Here is a 24,713-nt window from a genome sequence, read left to right as displayed (position 1 = left end):
ACAGGCCCTGGATTCTGGAAAAATGGACCAGGTGCCTCCCAAGAGGAGGAGCAGTAGGGTTAAGGCAGTGCCTTCCCACCGGACTCAGAATGCTGATCAGTCTCCTCAGGGAGATAATCTTGAGCCTGAAGAAGGAACTGTCCCAGAGGAGCTTGAACCTGACCAGGTTGAGCTCTTGGAGACAGGGGTCCCTTCCAGGTCTGATCTGAGCCAGGAGCAGAAAATCTGCCCCTCTCTTGAACCCCTCAGAAAGCAAGCTGCTGATGAGGCTGCTGGGAATGCTAGTGGCACCCATAAAGTTTATTGGGATGATCCTTTACCCGGAGAGTAGAGACCCCAAGCCTGGTTCATCCAGGAGGTGGTTATACCTCTGAAGTTTAGGGGCTTCCTATTGACACTAGCCCATGATATTCCCCTAGCAGGACACCTGGGCCAGAACAAGACTTGGGACAGAAGTGTCCCTCACTTTCACTGTCCCCACATGCCTGAAGACACTAAGGAGTTTTGTCGCTCCTGTGTGACCTGCCAAGCCAGTGGCAAGGCAGGTGGAACCACAAAGGCCCCCTGATACCGCTACCTGTGGTGGGGGTTCCCTTTGAGAGGGTGGGGATTGACATTGCTGGTCCCATGGATCCTTAAACAGCATCTGGGCACAGATTTATAATGGTGGTGGTGGATCATGCCACCAGGTACCCACAGGAAATTCCCCTAAGGACCACTACAGCACCTGTTGTGGCAAGAGCTCTCTTGAATGTATTCTCAAGAGTAGGCTTTCCTAAGGAGGTAGTATCTGACAGGGGAGCAAACTTCAGGTCTAGTTACTTGACTGCTATGTGGAAGGAGTGTGGAGTGAACTACAAGTTCACCCCACCCTATCACCCACAATGCAATGGTTTAGTTAAACGGTTCAACAAAACCTTAAAGGGCCTGATTAAAGGACTCCCAGAAAAGCTTGGGCGAAGATGGGACATACTCTTGCCCTGCCTTTTATTTGCATACAGGGAGGTGCCTCAAAAGAGGGTTGGTTACAGCCCTTTTGAACTTTTGTTTGGTCACCCTGTCAGGGGTCCATTGTGTCTGGTTAAGGAAGGATGGGAGTTACCTCTCAAGCCCCCCCCCCCCCCAAACAGGACATAGTGGACTATGTACTTGGACTCCGCTCCAGGATGGTGGAGTATATGAAAAAGGCAACCAAAAACCTGGAGGCTAGCCAGGAATTACAAAAAGCCTGGCATGACCAAAAGGCTGTACTGACTGTCTACCAGCCAGGACAGAAAGTATGGGGGTTGGAGCCTGTGGCCCCAGCAGCCCTCCAGGACAAATGGAGTGGCCCCCATATAATTGTTGAACAGAAAGGGGAGGTTACCTACTTGGTAGACCTTGGAACCCCTAGGAGTCCCCACAGGGTACTTCATGTCAACCTAGTGGGCACTATCAGTTTGTGGTAACGCCCTTTGGTTTGAAGAATGCACCTGCCACTTTCCAAAGGTTGGTGGATCAAGTCCTTACAGGCCTGGAATACTATAGTGCAGCATATCTAGATGATATTGCTGGCTTTAGCTCCACCTGGGAGGGTCACCTGTTCCACCCGAGGAATGTTTTGGAGGCCCTGCAAAAGGCAGGCCTCACTATCAAGGACACCAAGTGCCAGATAGGGCAGAGTCAGGTTGTGTACCTGGGTCAACTTGTAGGTAGAGGCCAGGTTCAACCACTACAGAGCAAAATCCAGACCATCATGGACTGGGTTGCTCCAACTATCCAGACTCAGGTGAGAGCCTTCTTAAGCCTGACTGGGTACTATAGGAGATTTGTCAAGGGGTATGGATCAATAGTGACACCCCTGAATGGCTGGACTTCTAAGAAAATGGCCAAAAAGGTTCAGTGGACAGCTAGCTGTCAAAAGGCATATGATGGCCTGAAGCAGGGGATGTGCACTGCTCCCATTCTGCAGAGTCCTGACTATTCCAAGAAGTTCATTGTCCAAACAGATGCATCTGAATTGGGGGTAGGGGCTGTACTGTCACAATTGAATGATGAAGGTCAGGATCAGCCAGTAGCTTTCATAAGAAGGCTGACCCCTAGAGAGAAACGTTGGTCAGCCATTGAGAGGGAGGCCTTTGCTGTGGTTTGGGCTCTGAAGACTTTGAGGCCATACTTGTTTGCTACTCACTTCATAGTTCAGACAGACCATAAGCCCCTCTTATGGCTAAAACAAATGAAGGGTAAAAACCCCAAACCGCTTAGGTGGTCCATTTCCCTACAGGGGATGGACTTTACAGTGGAACATAGACCTGGGAGTAACCATGCAGATGGACTCTAGGTATTTCCACTTAGAACATGAAGACTCAACTGGTCAAGGTTAGTTTAATGTCCCTACGTTTGGGGTGGGGGGGGGGTTGTGTAGGAGAGTAGGATCTGCTTCACATGGGTCCCCCCACTTTTTGCTGTCGTTTCACTGTTTTTCGACCTTAGTCTGGCTGTGGCCCTGCCAATCAGGACCCCAGCCTAGCTGCTTCCTCTATAAAATGGTTTCCATGTACATTAGGTACATTTCTAATTGGATTCTGGAGTGCCTTATAAGCCCCTAGTATATGGTATACTATGTACCTAGGGCAAAGGTACCTCAGAGGCTTACCAGGGGCTGAAGCATGTATTATGCCACCCCTGGGAAGCACTCCAAAGTGGCACCACAGGTCTGCTACTGCAGCCTGGGTAAGGTGGTGCTTGCACCCCTTACTGTGGTATAGGCTACCTATAATACTACCATTGCACACACATATAAAACCTATAAGCCACTCCTATGGCAGGCCTTAACAATCCTGAAGGCAGAGTGCTTGGTTTTTATGCGAGAGGGTGCCCCTGCATGAGCAGAGCCCCTTTGCAGCGTTCAGAGTACCTCCTCTGATGCTGTTTGTGGTGCAGCCTGACCATTTACTCTTAAGTGCATTATAACCTCGTGGTAAATGCTAACTTTGGGATGGCTGCACAGAAACATGTCGTGTTTGGTGTCAAATGCTTTGGAATACTACCCCCCGCCAGTTCTGGCGGCAGGGGTAGCATTCCACCTTTCTAGAGGGAGAGACATGTTCACACTGGTCTAACCCGGTAAGGACTTTCTACAGCCCTGGCATCCAAAAATGGATGCCTCTGCCACAGACACGAGTCTGGACTCCTGCTGCTGACCGAAACTCCGGCAAGGGAGGCCTGGACAATAGGTTTCCTGTCCCAGGGAGGTGTAACCACCCCCCACCCCCCCCCCCCCAAGACAGGCAGATGTGTATCGGGGCTGGGCGGAAGCACTCTCTGGTGCTTTCAAGTCCTGTACTGGGGGCACACTTGGTGTCCCTGTGCATAGTCCAGTTCAAACCGGTTGCAGGGGTTACTTGCCCCTGCTCTGGCACGAAACTGGACAAAGGAAATGGGTGTAACCACCCCTCTTTCCAAACCCTCCCATAGGTGGGTCCCTAGAGTAAGTCCAACCCCCAAACTTAGTATAAGTATGGGAACCTACTCCTTGCGACTTTAGATTACCCTGGACGAAACTCTGCAATATATATCCTGGACTTTCGACGTTCGGGTCAAGGAGTGACTCCCCTGCTTGGCAGGCACCAAAGAAGCAACTGACCGGTCTGCATCGCTGAAGCTTCCGCCGGATGCCTAAGTCTTTGCATCACCAGAGGTGGATTTCCAGACTTCCCCGAGGCTACCCTGAGTCCACAGCAAAGCTGAGGCCCGTGGCTATTGTGGGTGATGTGGAACCGTGACCCCTGGACACCGTGATCTTTTGCTGATCAATCATCTTCCTGTTCTTCCTCGAAGTTGTGCTTTGGGCTCCGAGTAGCACCACCTGCACCGAAGATTTCTGGCCTTCCATTAGTGACCCGTGGGCCAGTTTCCAGTGCGACCGCTCTAGGCTCCTTCGCAATAGCTAGCCCGTTGGCTAGTAGGTCCCCACGAAGGCAACTCCTCTTCTGATTGGGCTTTCCTGGTTGCTCCAGACGTGTCCCGACTTACCCTCGCTGGGTGAGTCCCCCAGACCTTGCTGGTCTGCACCGACGTCCTTTCTCTGATTCCAAGTGACTTGCCGTTGCCAAGGCTTGTTGGGTCCAATCTGGTCGCCGACACCGCAGCACTCGACAGACTTCGTGGGACAGCTCGAATCCAGCTCCTGGTCATCATCGGCGCCTCCTGAACCTCGTGGCTGAAGAGTCAAGACACCCGTCAACTCACCTGAAGCACCCGACATCTGTGGGCATTGGTCTATCATGCACTTGGTCACTGGTAAGTGACGCAGACTCTGTCCCCTCTGCTTTTAGGTTCCTTCCATCCTAGATCCAGGCTTGGATCTGTCCGGACACTTCTCCCCTGCACGGCAGCAGCACTTCCTGAGCAGCTTCCATTGAAAACAGCGACGCGACCTGACACCATTTGACACCTATGCACCCGGCTTTCCTGGGCGAGGTAACTCGAGTACTCCGGAGCTCCCGTGGGTGTTGGCCCTAGATACCTCCAAGTCCGAAAGGGTTCGCTCGTAGATATCTTCTAAGTGTACGTAAACTCCCCAGGTCTAAACTATGGGGGGTTCTAGGTAGATTAGGGATGCCCCCAGATCTTTTGAATATTGTGATCAGGCTACACGATGCGAATTTTGCACGGGTAAGATGGGGGAATCAAGGGCAGGTCACTGATAGATTTGCAGTAACACGGGGTGTCAGGCAAGGGTGCGTCTTAGCGCCAACCCTGTTTTTGTTATTCATTAACAGGGTTGTGCAGTATGTTTTACCCATTTCAACAGACGCCCCTTCCCTAGGTGGAAACAAGTTTCCGTTACTTATGTTTGCGGATGATAACCTATTATCGCAGACGCAGATGGGTTTACAAGCGGCTTTAAATAAGTTTGATTAATTTTGCCGTGATCATGACCTTCAAGTCAATGTCTCAAAAACAAAGCTTATGGTTTTTAACAAGGGTAGACGAGTGGCTGGTCACGTTAAGATGAACAATGAGAAGCTGGAACAAACTAACGTTATGACCTATTTGGGTATTGTCCTTGAAAGCAAACTGAGTTGGAAGCCCCAAATTGACACTCTCTTTAAAGTTTGCAAAGTTATCCGGGTGCTTGGCCAAAGAGCTGTGTCTGTCTCAGACCAAGAGGATAGGTCCCGCCATGAAGATCTATAACATTAGGATCAGCTCGGCGATTCTTGATGGCGCGGACCTCTCGGGGTTTGCCGACCTTTCTTTTTTGGTTAAAGCCCAAAATAAATTTCTAAGGAAAATCACTGGTCTTCCTAGTTCAAGTCCCGTGAAACCACTAATATTGGATCTTGGGTGTCACTCAATAGATGATATTGCCCGGTTTAAACCAGTGGCGCTATGGAGAAGAATTTGGACCAAACCAGAACTAGAACCATATGCTAAGGCCATCCAGGATGTCCGTTCCATTTTGGGTTCGGGAAACCTAGTATCATTTAAACAAGTTAGATTGCTCCTGGAGTCTATGGGCTTGGGAATTCTGTGGTCTAATCCCGCCAACAATCCCTTCCCCTCTAAAAAATTACTTAAAAGTCTATATTGGTCTCATATTCAGCAGAAACATTTTAGTCAATATTCGGCTACCTCTCTGTCCGGTATGTTTCTGTTGTGTAAAAGTGACCCCTTACTGGAAGAATATTGGGATATTATCTGCAAGCCCAGTGACAGGAAACTTTATCATCAGCTAAGGGTCGGCTCCCTACCAATTAGATAATTTACTAAAAATTGGAAGGGGGCGGAGTCCGAATCTTGTCATTGGTCTATTAATCGCAGAGAAACAATTGGACATATATTCTTCGAATGCCCTGCCTATTCAGTTCCTCGGGAGAAATGGCTTAAACCAATTTGCCGTAACATGGGCATCAGAGTGGGGTCAGTGGCCCTAAGACTACTGAGACATGATACGAGTGAACCCATTGTAATTGCTGTGGCCAAATTTTTAGGTTGGGTTTGGATTATAAGAGCAGGGTCATCCTGCTAGTAAGGTGTCCTGTTTTTATTCAGTTTTTTTTACCCTCATTGTATGGATTTTAATCTTATTTATAACTACGGAGTTTTAATGCTTGGTCTTAATGTAAGTGTACTTTTTATTATATTTTAATCTCTGTTCAAATGTCTTTTATGATGAATTTAATCGAAATAAAGACTTATTGATGATGATGATGATGATAATATCTTCTAAGTGTACGTAAACTCTAAATTTCCAACCACGACATTCCCCATAGAAGTAAACGGCGATTCGCGGCTGTGTTCGCACACTGCACGCGTCCCCTGTGTCACTACCTTGGGTGGTTCCTTGTGGTCCAAGCACTTCTACAGGGTCTAGGCCATGTTTCTAGTTCAGTCGTGGTTCTTATACCACTTTATTGGTATATGGTTTGGTACACCCCTAGGGCCCAAACGTGTATTTGTGCTATTACTGTTGATTGCTAACTTGTAAATTAAGTACTTCGAACTCTAGCCTCATAAAGAGACTAGAGGGGTGTGTTTTATCTTAAATACATATATTTTAAATATATACCTGGTGTGGTTGTCCTTTCATTTGGTCATTCAAGAGATTATAGACTGGTAAAACAAGCTGCTTTGCATTCCTTCAAGACTTAGCCTGAAGGCTGCTCTCCATAGCTACCACTAGGATAGCTTTCAATAAAGGTCGTCTTTAACCGATCCCCATAAGGGGTTGTTTGGACTGATACAGGGTGCCCTCTATAACTAGTGGACAGCATATATCAGGCCAGCTTCTCACAGCAGCCTCCTTGTCATCGGCTTAAACGCACTTATAGAAAGGACTACTAAATCTGAACACAGGCAGCCCTCCTGACAGGATGGAGGTGGTGACATTACCTCAGATCTAAACTGAATGAGCAGCTGCTGACATTTCTTCTAAGCGTTACAACAAACAAATGATGGACGGAATGCTGACAATGCATACATTCTCCCCCAGTCAAGAGATCTGGGTTAAATCCATCGTTCTTTTGCCCACTACACCACCCCAGTTTAGACATGGCCATATGCAAATCAGTCTTGACCCTGTGCCTCATGGGAACAGTCCAGCCCGAACTGCCAAGCCATGTCTTCCCTGGACCGGAATCAAGCATCCTAGGACCGGTTTCTGGCTATCAGCCGTCATCAGCCAGGATAGCTTGACTCCAGTGGCGTAGTGAGCACGGGTCCCACGTCTGGGAATACCCATCCCACTTAGGGCGAAAAGCGTTACAACAAACAAATGATGGACGGAATGCTGACAATGCATACATTCTCCCCCAGTCAAGAGATCTGGGTTAAATCCATCGCTCTTTTGCCCACTACACCACCCCAGTCAAGACATATGCAAATCAGTCTTGACCCTGTGCCTCATGGGAACAGTCCAGCCCGAACTGCCAAGCCATGTCTTCCCTGGACCGGAATCAAGCATCCTAGGACCGGTTCCTGGCTATCAGCCGTCATCAGCCAGGATAGCTTGACTCCAGTGGCGTACGATGGATTTAACCCAGATCTCTTGACTGGGGGAGAATGTCTGCATTGTCAGCATTCCGTCCATCATTTGTTTGTTGTAACGACATTTCTTCTAAGGGCATATGACTTGAGCACTCAGATACTCCCAACAACTGACAAAATCTCAATGGTTCTCTATCCCCTTCCAATCCTCCCTTAGCCAGACCAGGAGGTTCAGCTTCAGCTGGAGAGGAACAAGTATACTTCCAGTCATTTAAACTTGATTCGACCAAAGGCATAAAAGATGTAGCCGAACAGGAGGACAATGGAAGCGAGGAACTGAAAGCTTCCACTGCTTCGTTAGGCATAACTTTGGCTATTTTTCAGAAACATCCAGAAATAGAAGTGTGTGATTTATAAAACTGCTGCAGAAAGCCTCTATTGCCACTGGTGGGTGTCTTAATGTTTTTTTAATTACAAGCTCAGAGCATAATTTCTTCAGTATCATTGTGTCCTGGGGACACCAAGGCCTCCGAAAGACCAGCTACCAGGACTCAGGCAGAACATAGAGGCAGTAAACTCGTATTGCCAAATCCAATCCTCATGTGCACCAGCACAAAGGGCACCGAGCGCTAGGAGCAGCAGTGGCACTGGGATGGCCCCCCGGTTCTGCAGCTACAGGCTGCAAGCCGTACTGGCACCGCCTTCTCTACCACAGACCTCGCTACTACTGACGCATCCCGTCCCAGCACAGGAAAAGGTTTCAACACCATGCTCCAATGCCAGTGAAGCCAACAGCTGATAAGTGGTACACAGCAGCCCGGGTCGACCAGCGATGGGAGGGCGCACTCGTGATTAGCTGCTCACCACTCCTGCGCTGTGTGGCAATCGAATGCCCATGAATGCTCACATCTGTAGAGGGCGGCCTACTTAGGGATCAAGCATACCAGAACTTCTTTACATCATCCTAGGAGTAATGGTCTGGTGGAAATATTCAATAGAGTTCTAAAGGACAATCAGTTATCAAGAGTGAATAAACTGAACTGTAAGGTAGAGTTAAGAAAATTATTGTGGGCCGTTGACATCACTCCTAACTTAGAAACGGGGGTGTTACCTTTTGTATTGGGTTCCTGCACCTAAAATGATGAGACAGTGGATGGATGAGTTCTCCATATCCAAAGAAAAGTTGGACGATGTAGGAAGAAAAGAGTGCAAGCGCAGGAAAAATATTTTGGAAAACAGACAAATGTTAAGGGTGAAAGTTGAAGATTTAGTGAGAACTAAAATTCCAAGAGTTATAGCCAAGGGGGTATCTAATTTCTCATCACCTAAGAAAGTGGTGGTGGTGAAGAGGTGTGTTGTCAAATTGGATGATGGCAAGTGGTGGAATAAAGACAAACTGGCTATTACTCATGATGTTGATGGAAGTCAGAGGGTTGATCGAGGTAATGATATCAGGTGTGATAGAGCTGCAGATGTAGGAATGCGTAAGAGGGCGTCTACTAGGAGATGGAATAAATTACAAGATTTTATTCTGGGGTAAATTCTAGGTCATATACCATACATTGTATACAAGTATATGATCATTTTGTTTTCACATTTTGGTATTCCAATTAATTTGTGGGGAAAGTTAAAAGTGGTTGCTCATTATGTATAGATGCCTTCAGGTCGTGTTTTACCATTCATCTTCCTTGTTTAAATTTAATATGTTATTAAGGGGAAGGATGTGTCGGGGGTTTGCATTCTTACCTAGAATGCAAAGTTCCCATGGGGAGAGAATGCCAGGGGGAATTAAGTTGACGTGGTGGCGGTTGGTGGAGAGACGGGGAGATGGTGCTGTGCGGTCCTGCTGTCTGTATAGATATAACTTACAAATAAAGAAGTTATTACTCAACTATGTCTTTTTAGAGTCTTAACTAACACTTTGTATTATCACTAGCCCTTTTGCCCGTTTTATCCTTGATATTTTGTGTTTTAATATGTTTTATGTACCTGCAACGGTTTTAATTAACTTGGCATTATAATGAATGAATGAATGAATGTGAACTTTATTCGGATATACATTATATCCATAAAAGTACAATTAAAACAAAACACATTATGAAAAATACGGTTAATATAACCATATAAAATAGCGGAATTATATCGAGTGCATAGTATTACGAGTGCGTACCGCCAATTTTAAAAAGGATCCAACTCTAAAACATAATTCATCATTATTGATAGCAAGCACCATATCAAAAGCAATCTTATAGTTCGAAACACATTGTGACTTAAAGTACGGGATCAAAAAATGTTTTGTGGGGAAGGAATAGAAAGAACAGAAAAATAAAAAATGTAGCATTGATTGTTTCGAGCTATTATTACATGGGCAGACAGAGGATTCGAGGTTAGCAGTATAGCCAGTAGGAAAAGACAACAAATATTTCATTGTATCTGTTCTCAGCCTGAAGAATAAGCCCCTTTCCCAACGACCAACAGGATTTAAGAGATATTTAGGCAAATCTGGGGTTACAGACTCAACTTGCATATATCTAACAACTGAGGTCTTATTATATTCAGTTGCTAGTCTAGTTTTTTTAAAAGATGCATAAAGTGAGCTTTCTATAATTTTAATATTAGCAGGGCTATAATCTGAGGGATTTAGGAACAAATGTTCCATATTCAAATTAAAAAACACTATGTTATCCCTGTGCACTCTTATTTAAACAATTTCGGCAAAGTTCAAAAAATATTTTGTTGGTGCTCCTTGTGTCACGTGGAGTCCTCCCACGTCTTTGTGAAGATTGTCATATGTAGTGAGAAGAGTCACCTTCTCACAAAGCAAGGGCACTCAATAAACAACGAAACTGTTGAGTTTCTTCATCCATTTATTGACTTCATGGATTGAGTTACAACAAATTCATCCGATTAAATCTCTCGTTGAAAATATCATTTCCAAATGTGATAGTACATAACAAAGATTATTCTTCTTAAACTCATTAGACATCCACCCAATGCATTTCGGGTCATTAGTGTCTGACCCTTCTTCAGGGGTCTAAAAAATGAAATGAAACAGGACCATTAGGTTCACTATCCAGAATGAATGAATGCTATAAACAGTACAATCAAATACATACATAAGACGAAACATATGTACCAAATCCATAAAACTGTAATGAGAACAAACTAAGTAGAAAATTAGGCGTGAGAACAAGAAGTGAAGAGAAAAGAAAAATTAAAAGAAACGAAAATTAACAAAACGTGCAAGGGCTAACGAAGCGTATAGGTGACACAGGATCGAAAACCAATTAAAAGAAACACGGAAATATCAAGCAAGTGAGAAAATTGAAGCGGGTGAAAAAATACGAAGGCTTAAAGCGAGTGAAAAGGTTATGTGAAAAATGATACTAAAGGATCCCATTTAAACCCAGGGGGGAGCGTGTTGAACGGAGACTTACTGGAAACCGGACGGTTTTCACATGTCTAAGGCTCTGCTGGCGGCGTGAAGGTTCGACGTCGGTTCAGGATCATCAATCTAAGACACCCCGTGAATGGTCAATATATATGAGTGAAAATGAGCCAATTGGTTACGTGATGACGTAATTTCGCAAGCCTATGGGCATCAAGTTGTCAAAAATAAGGACGCTGGCGGCCAATAAAGCGGCCAGACAAATATAAACCGTGTGAAAACGAAGATACGAAAAAATAAAATAAAAAAATTAAAAAACCTCAATAAGGTTACAAGAAAAAAGAAATCAGTAAAGTTAAAAAGAAACAAGAAACAATAAAATGAGAGGGAAACAGATTCAAGAGTCAAAATACAAACGTAATAGAGATACGTAAGTGAACATCATCATTCGAAAATAGATTAATGGATTATGCATAGGGAATTTCAGGACCGGATAACACTGTTTGCCAATGGAACTATGATTAATTGACTAAAGAAAACAGGCATATTCTATACGATCATTCAACCCGATGGGGTGGGAACAATTAAGTTTTTTTATCCAGAAGTATTCAGTCCTTAGTCTTTGTTTAGCAGGATCCATGTCTCGACGTTGTGTGATCTTTTCAAGTATTGTGAACCGCAACTGAGAAATTTGGTGACCAGTTTCAATCCAATGTGATGCTACAGCTGATTTGTAATTCTTCGTTCTGATGTTACTTTTATGTTCTGAGATCCGAATTTTCACTTTCCTCTCAGTTTGACCTACGTATATTTTTCCGCAGGGGCATTTGATGGCGTATATACAATTAGTCGTATCACAAGTACTTGTATGATGTAAAGGTATGGAGTAACCTTTCGTGGGATGATTAAATTGGTTGCCAATCATTACGTTACCACAGTGGGTACAGTTTTGACATTGAAGCATACCTCGCCATGGTTTAGTCAATTTCTTAGGTGTATTCAAAATTTCCTTAATGTTTTTTGAACGTTGAAAAGCAAATGTGATTTTATTGTCAAAAAGATCAAGAAGATCTGGTTCCATAGAGATGATTCGCCAATGTTTACTTATGATTTTCTTAATCTGTGATGATTCAGTGGAATATTTCAATACACATACAGTTTTGTTCTTGTCTTTTGTGTCTGTGGTTTTTTCTTGGAGAAGGTTAACTCTGGGTAACAGTGATACTTTATCTGCTGCTGTTTTCAACACACTTTCTGGATAACCCCTTTGTCGATACTTGGTCAATTGTTGTTCAATAGATTTAGTTAAATCATCATTGTTGGATACAATACGTTTTATTCTAATCAGTTGCGAAGTAGGTAGATGTTTTTTTAAAGTTTCCGGATGAAAACTCTGAAAAAGTAAGCTGGAATTTCTATCAGTCTTTTTAATGTGTAGCTGAGTCGAAATTTGATTCTGATCAAGTTTGACAATGACGTCAAGAAATGTAATGGTTTTTTCATCAATGTGGTAGGTGAATTTAATCCGATCATTGTGTGTGTTTAGTATCGAAATATTCTCTACAAGTTGTGAACGTGATCCTTTCCAAATAAAGAATAAATCGTCAATGTACCGTTGCTTGATATTTCCGTGTTTCTTTTAATTGGTTTTCGATCCTGTGTCACCTATACGCTTCGTTAGCCCTTGCACGTTTTGTTAATTTTCGTTTCTTTTAATTTTTCTTTTCTCTTCACTTCTTGTTCTCACGCCTAATTTTCTACTTAGTTTGTTCTCATTACAGTTTTATGGATTTGGTACATATGTTTCGTCTTATGTATGTATTTGATTGTACTGTTTATAGCATTCATTCATTCTGGATAGTGAACCTAATGGTCCTGTTTCATTTCATTTTTTAGACCCCTGAAGAAGGGTCAGACACTAATGACCCGAAATGCATTGGGTGGATGTCTAATGAGTTTAAGAAGAATAATCTTTGTTATGTACTATCACATTTGGAAATGATATTTTCAACGAGAGATTTAATCGGATGAATTTGTTGTAACTCAATCCATGAAGTCAATAAATGGATGAAGAAACTCAACAGTTTCGTTGTTTATTGAGTGCCCTTGCTTTGTGAGAAGGTGACTCTTCTCACTACATATGACAATCTTCACAAAGACGTGGGAGGACTCCACGTGACACAAGGAGCACCAACAAAATATTTTTTGAACTTTGCCGAAATTGTTTAAATAAGAGTGCACAGGGATAACATAGTGTTTTTCATTCGTTGCTTAGTCCTTCTCATCCCTGTTTGCACCACCAGTAATCATGCAATTAGACGACATCGCACAATTGACCACCAACAAAGCTGAAACGCTCGGCTTCTCTGTAGAAGCCGCCCAAGAAATTTATGATTTGATCCAGGAGACCAGAAGTTTCACTTCACAAAAAACTACCACTTCTCAACTTTTGCGACAGTTTGAATATATAAGCAAAAAAGAAATTAATCAAAGGATGCATGCCACCACGTTAATCCATTATCATAAAAACAAAAGAATACCGAGGGGACTTAGGATAGCCCTCAAGCCAATGTTATGCAAAAACAGCAAGAAATTTGTTGAAAGATGTTATCAGATACTGAACAAATGTTCATTAGACCTCATTCTCCTGATTGTGGAAGAACTTTCAAAAGTCCTAATTGAATTAGAAGAGGAAATTAAAATTTTACAGACTGAAATCAATAAAATTCCAGATCTCACCAAAACTCTTGAAGACATCAACTTGAAATTGGAAAAATATGCAAAGGAAGTCAATGAAAGAAAAATTAGAAAATACCGTAGAGATACACTGGATTATAAACTAGAAGAAGTTTATACTTGGGCCGAAGTTTATAATCAAAGGAAATGGCAATCACAACCCACACAAAAGACAACTACATCTTCATCTCAAGAGAGTGTGGTATCAGACTCAGAAATTTCAGGATCAAGAGGCCCATTAAACAAAGCAACCTTATCCACCACCAAACCATCCACAAGTAATAACACTCAACAGCCTGCTTTTTTAGATATCAGCCCCGCGGCCAATGCTCCACCATTAACAGAAAGCCAACCAGAAGGAGTAAAAGAATCCGATCAAACAATTGCAGAGAGGACCAGGAGTCAGAAATCGAAAACAACCTCATAGTCAACATTTCATCGAAACAGTTGACCAAAGCAGAAACTAAATTACTTAATAAAGGCATGACATTCGTTCCCACCTACCATTCCAACCAAGCAGAAACGGAAATCGCTTTGTTTAAATTCTTCAGAACTTTGAAACTCAAATTTTTCTTCAAAGATATTCAAACACCACAATGCACAGAAACATGGGATAAAGACTTTAAACCCACTAGTACCTTTTGTGCGCCTTTCACCCACAAAACTATTGAAACTTTTGAGAGATCTGTACTAGCGGACATACAAGAAATGAAATTTGTCAAACCAAGAAAGTTGAACCTATCTCCCAAAGAATGGAATACACTTAAAAATTTAAGTGCTGACAAACAACTAACCTTTTCTAAAGCAGACAAAGGCGGCGCCCTTGTCATAATGGACACTGAATTCTACATCAATAACGTCAATGAACATGTTGCAAATCAAGACATTTATTTGCCTTTGGAATCTGATCCTACTGTGGAATATCAACAAATATTAGAAAACATTACTAAACATGCATTTGAAATGAATTGGATTGGCACCAAGACTAAACAATTTTTTGACACAAAATTTCCAAGAAGACCCAAGCTATACATGTTACCAAAGATTCATAAGGATATTAATAACCCTCCCTTCAGACCCATTGTCTCGGCGTGTGGGTCTATCTCTGAGCCTATTGGTAAATTTGTTGATAAATTCTTACAGCCTCTTGTTCAGAAAAGCGTTACCTACATTAAAGACACCACCTCTTTTTTAAACTTGTTGAATTTGGTTGAACTTGAAAATGGTGCATCCTATAGTCTGTGCACTATTGATGTAGTAGCGCTATATACATCAATACCCCATAATGAAGGCCTCGAGGCATTAGAATGGAGCCTGCTAACAAGTGAATTAGAGGAGTCACAAAGGTTGTTTATTATGGAACTCATGCAATTTGCTTTGTATTGCAGCTATTTCGAGTGGCAAAACAACTTTTATAATCAAACAAGTGGCACATCTATGGGATTCGGGGGGGCTCCCTCGTATGCTAATATTTTTATGAACAAATTTGAAACAGATCACATCCTTGATAATACGATGTGGAAAGAAGGTATCATCATGTACAAACGGTACATTGACGATTTATTCTTTATTTGGAAAGGATCACGTTCACAACTTGTAGAGAATATTTCGATACTAAACACACACAATGATCGGATTAAATTCACCTACCACATTGATGAAAAAACCATTACATTTCTTGACGTCATTGTCAAACTTGATCAGAATCAAATTTCGACTCAGCTACACATTAAAAAGACTGATAGAAATTCCAGCTTACTTTTTCAGAGTTTTCATCCGGAAACTTTAAAAAAACATCTACCTACTTCGCAACTGATTAGAATAAAACGTATTGTATCCAACAATGATGATTTAACTAAATCTATTGAACAACAATTGACCAAGTATCGACAAAGGGGTTATCCAGAAAGTGTGTTGAAAACAGCAGCAGATAAAGTATCACTGTTACCCAGAGTTAACCTTCTCCAAGAAAAAACCACAGACACAAAAGACAAGAACAAAACTGTATGTGTATTGAAATATTCCACTGAATCATCACAGATTAAGAAAATCATAAGTAAACATTGGCGAATCATCTCTATGGAACCAGATCTTCTTGATCTTTTTGACAATAAAATCACATTTGCTTTTCAACGTTCAAAAAACATTAAGGAAATTTTGAATACACCTAAGAAATTGACTAAACCATGGCGAGGTATGCTTCAATGTCAAAACTGTACCCACTGTGGTAACGTAATGATTGGCAACCAATTTAATCATCCCACGAAAGGTTACTCCATACCTTTACATCATACAAGTACTTGTGATACGACTAATTGTATATACGCCATCAAATGCCCCTGCGGAAAAATATACGTAGGTCAAACTGAGAGGAAAGTGAAAATTCGGATCTCAGAACATAAAAGTAACATCAGAACGAAGAATTACAAATCAGCTGTAGCATCACATTGGATTGAAACTGGTCACCAAATTTCTCAGTTGCGGTTCACAATACTTGAAAAGATCACACAACGTCGAGACATGGATCCTGCAAAACAAAGACTAAGGACTGAATACTTCTGGATAAAAAAACTTAATTGTTCCCACCCCATCGGGTTGAATGATCGTATAGAATATGCCTGTTTTCTTTAGTCAATTAATCATAGTTCCATTGGCAAACAGTGTTATCCGGTCCTGAAATTCCCTATGCATAATCCATTAATCTATTTTCGAATGATGATGTTCACTTACGTATCTCTATTACGTTTGTATTTTGACTCTTGAATCTGTTTCCCTCTCATTTTATTGTTTCTTGCTTCTTTTTAACTTTACTGATTTCTTTTTTCTTGTAACCTTATTGAGGTTTTTTAATTTTTTTATTTTATTTTTTCGTATCTTCGTTTTCACACGGTTTATATTTGTCTGGCCGCTTTATTGGCCGCCAGCGTCCTTATTTTTGACAACTTGATGCCCATAGGCTTGCGAAATTACGTCATCACGTAACCAATTGGCTCATTTTCACTCATATATATTGACCATTCACGGGGTGTCTTAGATTGATGATCCTGAACCGACGTCGAACCTTCACGCCGCCAGCAGAGCCTTAGACATGTGAAAACCGTCCGGTTTCCAGTAAGTCTCCGTTCAACACGCTCCCCCCTGGGTTTAAATGGGATCCTTTAGTATCATTTTTCACATAACCTTTTCACTCGCTTTAAGCCTTCGTATTTTTTCACCCGCTTCAATTTTCTCACTTGCGTGATATTTCCGTGTTTCTTTTAATTGGTTTTCGATCCTGTGTCACCTATACGCTTCGTTAGCCCTTGCACGTTTTGTTAATTTTCGTTTCTTTTAATTTTTCTTTTCTCTTCACTTCTTGTTCTCACGCCTAATTTTCTACTTAGTTTGTTCTCATTACAGTTTTATGGATTTGGTACATATGTTTCGTCTTATGTATGTATTTGATTGTACTGTTTATAGCATTCATTCATTCTGGATAGTGAACCTAATGGTCCTGTTTCATTTCATTTTTTAGACCCCTGAAGAAGGGTCAGACACTAATGACCCGAAATGCATTGGGTGGATGTCTAATGAGTTTAAGAAGAATAATCTTTGTTATGTACTATCACATTTGGAAATGATATTTTCAACGAGAGATTTAATCGGATGAATTTGTTGTAACTCAATCCATGAAGTCAATAAATGGATGAAGAAACTCAACAGTTTCGTTGTTTATTGAGTGCCCTTGCTTTGTGAGAAGGTGACTCTTCTCACTACATATGACAACCATATTCAAATTAGTCAAACTTTTATGTACTCCTGCCAGCCACGGTATATCCAACCCTCTGTCGCAATTCATGCAATCCATGATTATCTCTCTGGTCAATTGTGCAGCCTTATTCTTCCAAATTCTTAACCAGAACAATGTCGGGCGAGCCTTTATAAAATCTTCTATATACGGCAGATGTAATTCGCTATGGCTAGCATATGTGGAAGAAAAGAAAGGGGCTCCCAGAGTTTTACGACAAAATCTATTTTCTTCGCACTGAATAGGTGTGCAGGTGAAATGCCCCCATACCTCTGCACCATATGTAGCAGTTGGTACACATTGTAATCTGTAAATTTTAATAATAGAAGGAACTACCCCTATATTTTTTGGCTTTGGTAGCCTCAAGATTGTATTAATAGAATTGGTAAATTTCCTTTTACAGTGAGCAATATGATCATTCCATAAACCATTTGATGCAAATACCAGGCCTAAATAAGGAAAAGTGCATGTGCTAATCAATTGGTTAGAGTTTAAAACAATAGTAAAATTGGAGTGTTTCTTGGACCCACATGACATTAAAAATGATTTTTTAAAATTAGTACATAGGCCCAAATTTGCCATGAAATTCACAAAACCGTGAACCAAGGCGCGCAAAGCTTTAGGGGTGCGCCCCATTAGCACGGCGTCATCGGCATAAAGCAGTGCGGGGATCTTGTTTCCCTTGATAATTGGGACGTCTTCAGTTGTAGGCAAAAGTGATTTAGTTAGATCATTAATGTACAATATAAAAAGAAGCGGGGCCAGGACACAGCCCTGTCTCACCCCCCTGCCAATTTTAATAGCCTTCGAGATCTCACCATTCCTTCCTATACGCACCCTAGCTTTCAGGTCTCTGTGTAAATATGCCAGAAAGAAAACCAGTTGGTCGTCTAGCCCAAAGTTCAAAAGAATTTGCCACAGCCGTGATCTGTTGACAAAGTCAAAGGCTGACGTGAGATCCATGAAAGCTAGGTACATAGGTGTTTTTTTAGCTATAGTATATTTGCTAATAATCAGGTGAAGGTTAAGGCACTGTTCAACCGTGCCAACATTACTCCTAAACCCCAGCTGGGATGGGTGCAAGACCTTATTTTCCTCTGCCCATAGGCTGATCCTATTAAATAATACCCTACCCAGAATTTTTAGGGTATTGTCAATCAATGAAATTGGCCTATAACAACTCGGATCCGTCCGGTCCCCCTTCTTAAAAATTGGGACTATAGTACTATATGACCAAGAGTCAGGAATAAATGAATCGGTAAGATTATTAAAAATATTGGTAAGAAGTGGTGCCCAGAAGTCGGGTTTATCTTTAATTAAGTCAATCGGGAGCCCATCTGGACCTGGTGCTTTGCCTCCTGAACTTTGACTTATGGCCTCTTCAACCTCAGTTAATTCAATCTGTATTCCAGAGGTAAAAGTGTAAACTTTTTCAGGTTCGTTAGAGATTGGGGAGGCATAGATCTTAGTGAAATGAGCCTCCCAGGATTCGCTGGATATATTACATCCGAGCGGTGAGGAAATAATACCTACATTTTTCATGTCTTTAACTGCCTTCCAGAAGTTTTTTCCGTTTTTTAGGGCATTTGCCCGGAGAAGATTTGCCCAATGGTCATTAATGAGCTCCTCCTTTCTACGTGTAATGGCTTTCTTGTAACTACACCTGCATGAGGTCACGAGGGAGCTTACTCTCGGTTTGCTTAAAAGGGCCTTTCTTAATTCTCTATTGGCCACTGAGCATTCTGTATTGAACCAACCAGGTTCGGGATTAAATGTTCTAATTGGTTTAGAAAGTAATTGTTTAATCCCGTTACATAGCTTTGAGAAAGCGGCAGCTACCTCTATATTTCCAGTACTAAACATCAGACATGTTTTAACTAGAGTAGGATATGATTTTATCATTGTTTCAAAAAGGGCGTTGTTATCGATGTTACGCCAAACAATTCTAAGATTATCTGTAGTTAGCGTTAAATCACGGGCCCCAGGTGTACGGTCGTACACTGGTCGGCATTATAATAAACTCTAGTAGTGTGCATGTTTTTCTACTCTTTGTGGATTCTGAGATCAACAGCGTTTATAAATGGGTTAGCTATTTTAGAAAATGATATTTAAATCCATTGCATCTAAAAAGAGCAGTGATGGTAAGTTATAAATATTATAAACTGTACATTTCTGTTTTTTCTTGAAATATGCATTTCATACGAACGTGTTTTATTTGTCATGGTGGAATATTTCGAGGGGGTGACTCATGCCATACGGTAACCTCGGCGCTTTTAGCACCCACGCAAACCGGTAGCCGGTACCCTTAAATTATCACGCGGGTTCTCTGATAATTTATCTTTCAACTGGAGGGGAAACACGCAACAAATAACGATTATTATAGTTTTGTGGTCCAGAAAAATATTTAGTTTACAGATTAAACAGCTTACCTCCGGAGAGTTGAACAATCCCATCACGTATGACGTCAGACCAGTTGGGCAAGCCGGGAGTCAGTGACGTCATACGGAGGACAGGAAAAAGCTGATTTGCATATTAAGCTGGTAGGTTTAATTTTTCTAACGGGCACTTGGTTATACTTGTTTTCAATTGCCCTTGGGCTTTCTTTGGAGTGACAGGCTATCAGAAAAATAATGCATGTACCTGATGAGGTGTACCAGCTCCCAGCATGACTGGCTTCCCGGCAAACCACTCGGTTGGACATCTTGGTGCCCGAGCCGCCTATGGTGTATATAGTTGGGGTGTCTGAAGATGTGGCTGCAGCAAGTTAAAGAGACAGCTGATCGACAATTGCGAAGACTGGAACCCGTTGTCTTTTATTACTGCTTTAGCGGAAGTCTTTTGTCCCGTAATTTCAGCGATCAGGGCCTGAGCCTGTCCCACCCAGATGCTCGCAACCAATCATATTCTTTCTGTGGTGGAAAAGTGAGGAGGCCCTGGATTGGTTGGGGAGGTATTCTCGTTTTGTTATTGGCTGTAGTTTGTCAGAGTATGTTCTAAGGCTTCAGATTCGTCGAGGAAACGGTCATCACTTTTCGATTGGTTGTGAGTCCAGATGGCGCACGTGTGTTTAGATCAATATTTAGCTACTGCCATTTTTGTCATCAGCAGGTGGGGTCTGTTGACGTATAGGAACCCAATTCAATATTTGCTAATCCCTGTCTTAGTTTTCTCTCTCTCAGCGCTGACTGCGTTCGGTGATAGCCTCGTGGCGGTGTGGCTTAAAACCAAATAATGGAATTTAAAATAAACGTGAAAAATAAACGGAGACCTCGAAAAGAAAAGGCAATTACGGGTTGGAAATTAAATGAAAACGAGAGGGAGATAAACAATGGCATTGCTAGAAAAAAGCATTGGCAAAGCCAATAGGCTTCGCCTTTGCGATCTATTGGCTTTGTCAATAGTTTTAGCCATGCTTAGATACATCTTAAGGATTTTGGGGGCCCCTGGCCAAACGTATTTTGGGAGCCCCTGATCGGAACAGCTTTACATTTATGTAATGAAGCTAGGTGCCAGGCTATCTGTAGCTTTCCCCCCAGTAACTCTCAGGAGGCGCTCAGGAGATTGCAGAAACCTTTATTACACTTTTATCTCTAATTGCCGAGAGAGCGCCGGGCAACACGCTCCGATCGCCGTCTCTCACTCGCGTGCTATGTCGCGCATGCGCAGTAGCGTCCTAACGGCCGCTACGCACATCGCCGTCTTCACGTAGTGCGCGCGTCAACTAGACCGCGACACTACATATCTCCCCCTTTTCATACCACACAACACAAGGTCCCAGACCAAGTGGTCAGTCCATTTCAAAGTCTCTAAACCTGGATGGTCTCACCACTGCTCTTCCCCCCCGGGTGTGTCTTACCGGAGTGGAATGTCCTTCTCGGCTTCCCTCTGCGACCGGGCCTCCGTCGGTACCTTTCGGAGTGCCCTGGCCCTCTCTCTCTTTTACCTCGCCATCTTCTCGGGTGGTTTCCCCCAAGGGTCCTCCACCTGGGTTGTCTCTCTCTCTCTCTTGCTCTCCGCTCATGTTCTCTCCGTGGCCTCCCTCGGATGAGTCTGTGTCTCTTATCGGCCCTTCCGTCGGGGTTTCCCCTTCCGTGTATTCTCGGGGCCACTGTAAGATCTTATTGCATTTGGCCATGCGCTCATGTGACCACACGTTTCCGTCGCTGAGCAACGCCGCCCGGTCATACACTTCTTCTACTCTGAGGGGTGGGGAGTACTTGCTTTCTCCCTTCCGCTTTAGGACTGCCAGCTTCACTCTGACCCACTCCCCTTTTTCTAACGCCATCTCCTTTGTCCTCTTGTGGCGGTTGTAGTGTTCTGTATAGATGCGTTGTGCCTTCTGCAGGTTGTGTTGCACCACTGCTGGAGACCATTTGCTAGTGATGGTCTTCTCCTGCCACGCCACATTGTCTCTGGTGAAGGGTTGCCTTCCCCGTAAGATCTGGAAGGGACTGTACCCCGTACCGGTGGGGGTGATACGGTACGCCCATATCGTGCTTTGCACTTCTTTCTCCCAGTCTTTGCCTCTCGTGATGGCCGCCTGTATGGAGCCCATCAGCACCCTGTTAAACCTCTCTACTAGTCCATTGCTGGACGGGTGGTATATCGAGGTGTGTCTGAGTATTATGCCATTTCTGTTCGCAAACGTGACCCACTTGTCGGAGATGAACTGGGGACCATTGTCGCTGATAATGCTCCTGGGTATGCCTTCCCGGAGGAACACCGCCTTGAGGAAGCGTAGTATCTCGTCCGTGTCCATGACCTCGTTGATGTGCACTTCTGGCCATTTCGAGTACTTATCAACTATTACACATAGGTATTTGGGGATCCCCTGGTCGTCCAGTATTGGCCCCAGTATGTCCACAGCCACCTCTTCCCATGGGTTGCTGGGGTTCGTGAACTTCCCTAAGGGTGGTCTCATAGGTTTAAGTGTCTTGTCCGCACCCAGGCACTGCACACAGTCTCTCACGTGCCTCTCTACATGCGTGTCCATCCCTGGCCACCATTATGTTTGTTTTGTCCTGGCTTTTGTCTTCACGATTCCCAGGTGGCCTTCGTGTAGTATGGTTAGCAGGGTCGGTACGATGTTCTCCGGTGGTACCACCCTGTCTCCTCTGTAGACGAACACCCCGTCGTTTCCCACCGACAGCTCTTCTCTGACCTCGTAGAACTGCCTGATTTTTGGTCTTTGTCTCCTCCTTTCTGGCCATCCTCGTACGATATACGCCTTGATGTCATCCATATCGCCATCCGCCTCATACGCGTTTTTCCATTCCTGCCTGCTGATGGCTTTTTCCGGGTCGTCAGTCAGGGCCACCATCTCGTCGTCGTCCTCCCTGTCATTGGAGGCACTGTCCATCGCGGATGCCCTGCTGAGGTAGTCCGCTATCTTGTTTCTGGAGCCCGGGATATACTCCACGTCGTACCTGTACTCCAGGAGTTTCAGTGTCATTTTTGCAATCCGGGGTGTGGCGCTGGCATGGCCGTCCGATGTCAATACCTTCACTAGAGGCTTGTGATCCGTCTTCACTTGGAATCTGGTGCCCCACAGGAACTGACGGTACTTCGCCATAGCCCACACCACCGCCAGCATCTCTTTCTCAATCACACTGAACTTTTGTTCCGACGCCGTCAGCGTCCTGGACGCGAAGCTGATCGTCTCCGTTCCACCTTCCGGTCTTTCCTGCATGAGCACCGCTCCAAGCCCCTTCTCACTCGCGTCTGTCATCAATATTGACCGCCCCTGGGGATCGAATCCTTGCAACGGGATCGCTCCACCGATTTCCCGTTTCACTGTGTCGAACTCCTCCTGCGTCTCCTCGGTCCAGATGAACGCGTCTTGTCTCTCGTGAGTTGCCTCATGTGGTGGGTTTTTGTGGCAAAGTGGTGGACGAACTTGCTATAGTACTCCGCCATCCCTAGAAATGACCGTACTTCTTCCTTGGAGGTGGGCGGTGGTGCTTCGCAGATGGCCTTCACGTTCCCTCTCTTCGGCGTTATTCCTTGCGCACCTATCTCGTGCCCCAGGTAGGTGACTGACGTCATCCCGAAGTGACATTTCTCCCACTCTGCCGTCAGGCCCTTCTCTTCCAGGATCTTCAATACTGCCGACAGCTTCCTGTCATGGTCCTCCAGCTCTGTCCCCATCACTAGGATGTCGTCCTGGAAGTATTGCACTCCCTCAATGTCCTTGAATAGGCGGGCCATTAGCTTCTGGAACACCGCCGCTGCTGAGGCGAGACCAAATGGCATGCGGCAGAATTGGTAGCAGCCGAACGGCGTGATGAACAACGTCAATTTTTTGCTTGTCGGATGTAGCGCTACCTGGTGGTATGCCGATTGCAAGTCAATGGTGGAGAACCATTTCACTCCTTTCGTGCGGGCCAACATTTCCTCTATGCGTGGCAAGGGGAACCTTTCGACCACTATGCACTTGTTCAACTCCCTGAGGTCCACACAGCGGCGCACCTTGCCTGACGGTTTCATGGCCACCACCAGAGGCGCCAACCACTCCGCACTGTCGATGGGCTCAATGATTCCCTCTTCTTCCAGTCGGAGGAGTTCCTGTTGCACCGCCTCCCTCACCGCAATCGGGATGTTCCGTTATTTGTGCGCTACCGGCCGGGCGTTTTCTTTAAGGACGATTTTGTGGGAGAACTTCTCTAGTTTCCCAATCTTCCCGCCGAAAACCTTCGGGTGCCCGCTCCGCCATTTTTCTGCCGTCGACTCCTCTCCGTCCAGAGTCACCATCACCTGGGTGTCCCCTCCTGGGTTCAGCTGTACGCCCAACTCTCCTTGGTCCATCCAGCCCAGGACTGACGGTCCCTTCTCCGCGACGTACAGCTTGCATAGCGCACTCCGCTCCTTGAACTGGAACTTCAGCGTCTTGAACCCTACCATCGGGATTGGCTCCCCTGTGTAGGTGACGGGTCGAATGTCGGGGGGTTCTAGTTGCGCGCCCCACATGGGTCTGAACCTCTCATTCCATACCGAACTTTGGACGATGGTGTATGGAGATCCTGAATCCGCCACGATGGTGATGGGTATTCCTCCGATAATCATGTCGCACTGGGGTTTGCGCGTTCTTCTCCCCTCAATGCCCAGTACCTGGTCTTCTATACACAGGACTTCTTCGTCTTCTTCACGGCCTTCCACTTCTTCCCCCTCGTCCTGTGCCACGAACTTCACCGCCTGCTGTCTCCCTTTCCTTCGGCATACTTTCTCGTAATGACCTACTAGGCCGTAGAACGCACACTTGGCTCTGAATGCGGGGCACCGCTTGTCGTGCGCAGCATGGCTCGAGCTTCCGCACCTGTAGCATCTCCTGGC

The 24,713-nt window shown here is 44.1% G+C and overlaps 1 protein-coding gene across 3 annotated transcripts in view; it reads right to left on the bottom strand.

Moving 5' to 3' along the window:
• MEMO1 (mediator of cell motility 1) overlaps positions 1 to 20,297 on the bottom strand; it is a 274,285-nt gene extending 253,988 nt beyond the window's left edge. For 2 of the 3 annotated variants that reach the window (XM_085612203.1, XM_085612205.1), the window contains exon 1: positions 20,025 to 20,297. In XM_085612203.1, the coding sequence (XP_085468329.1) occupies positions 20,025 to 20,085 (61 nt within the window). In that variant the 5' untranslated portion in view covers positions 20,086 to 20,297. The remainder of the gene's footprint in view (positions 1 to 20,024) is intronic. The other variant, XM_085612204.1, reaches the window with a different exon arrangement.
• Positions 20,298 to 24,713: the final 4,416 nt, after the last annotated feature.

The sequence above is a fragment of the Triturus cristatus genome, chromosome 6 (genome assembly GCF_964204655.1).
Source record: "Triturus cristatus chromosome 6, aTriCri1.1, whole genome shotgun sequence".
Lineage (NCBI taxonomy): Eukaryota > Metazoa > Chordata > Amphibia > Caudata > Salamandridae > Triturus > Triturus cristatus.
Note: the sequence above shows the minus strand (reverse complement) of the source record. Positions and strands in the feature narration are given on the sequence as shown.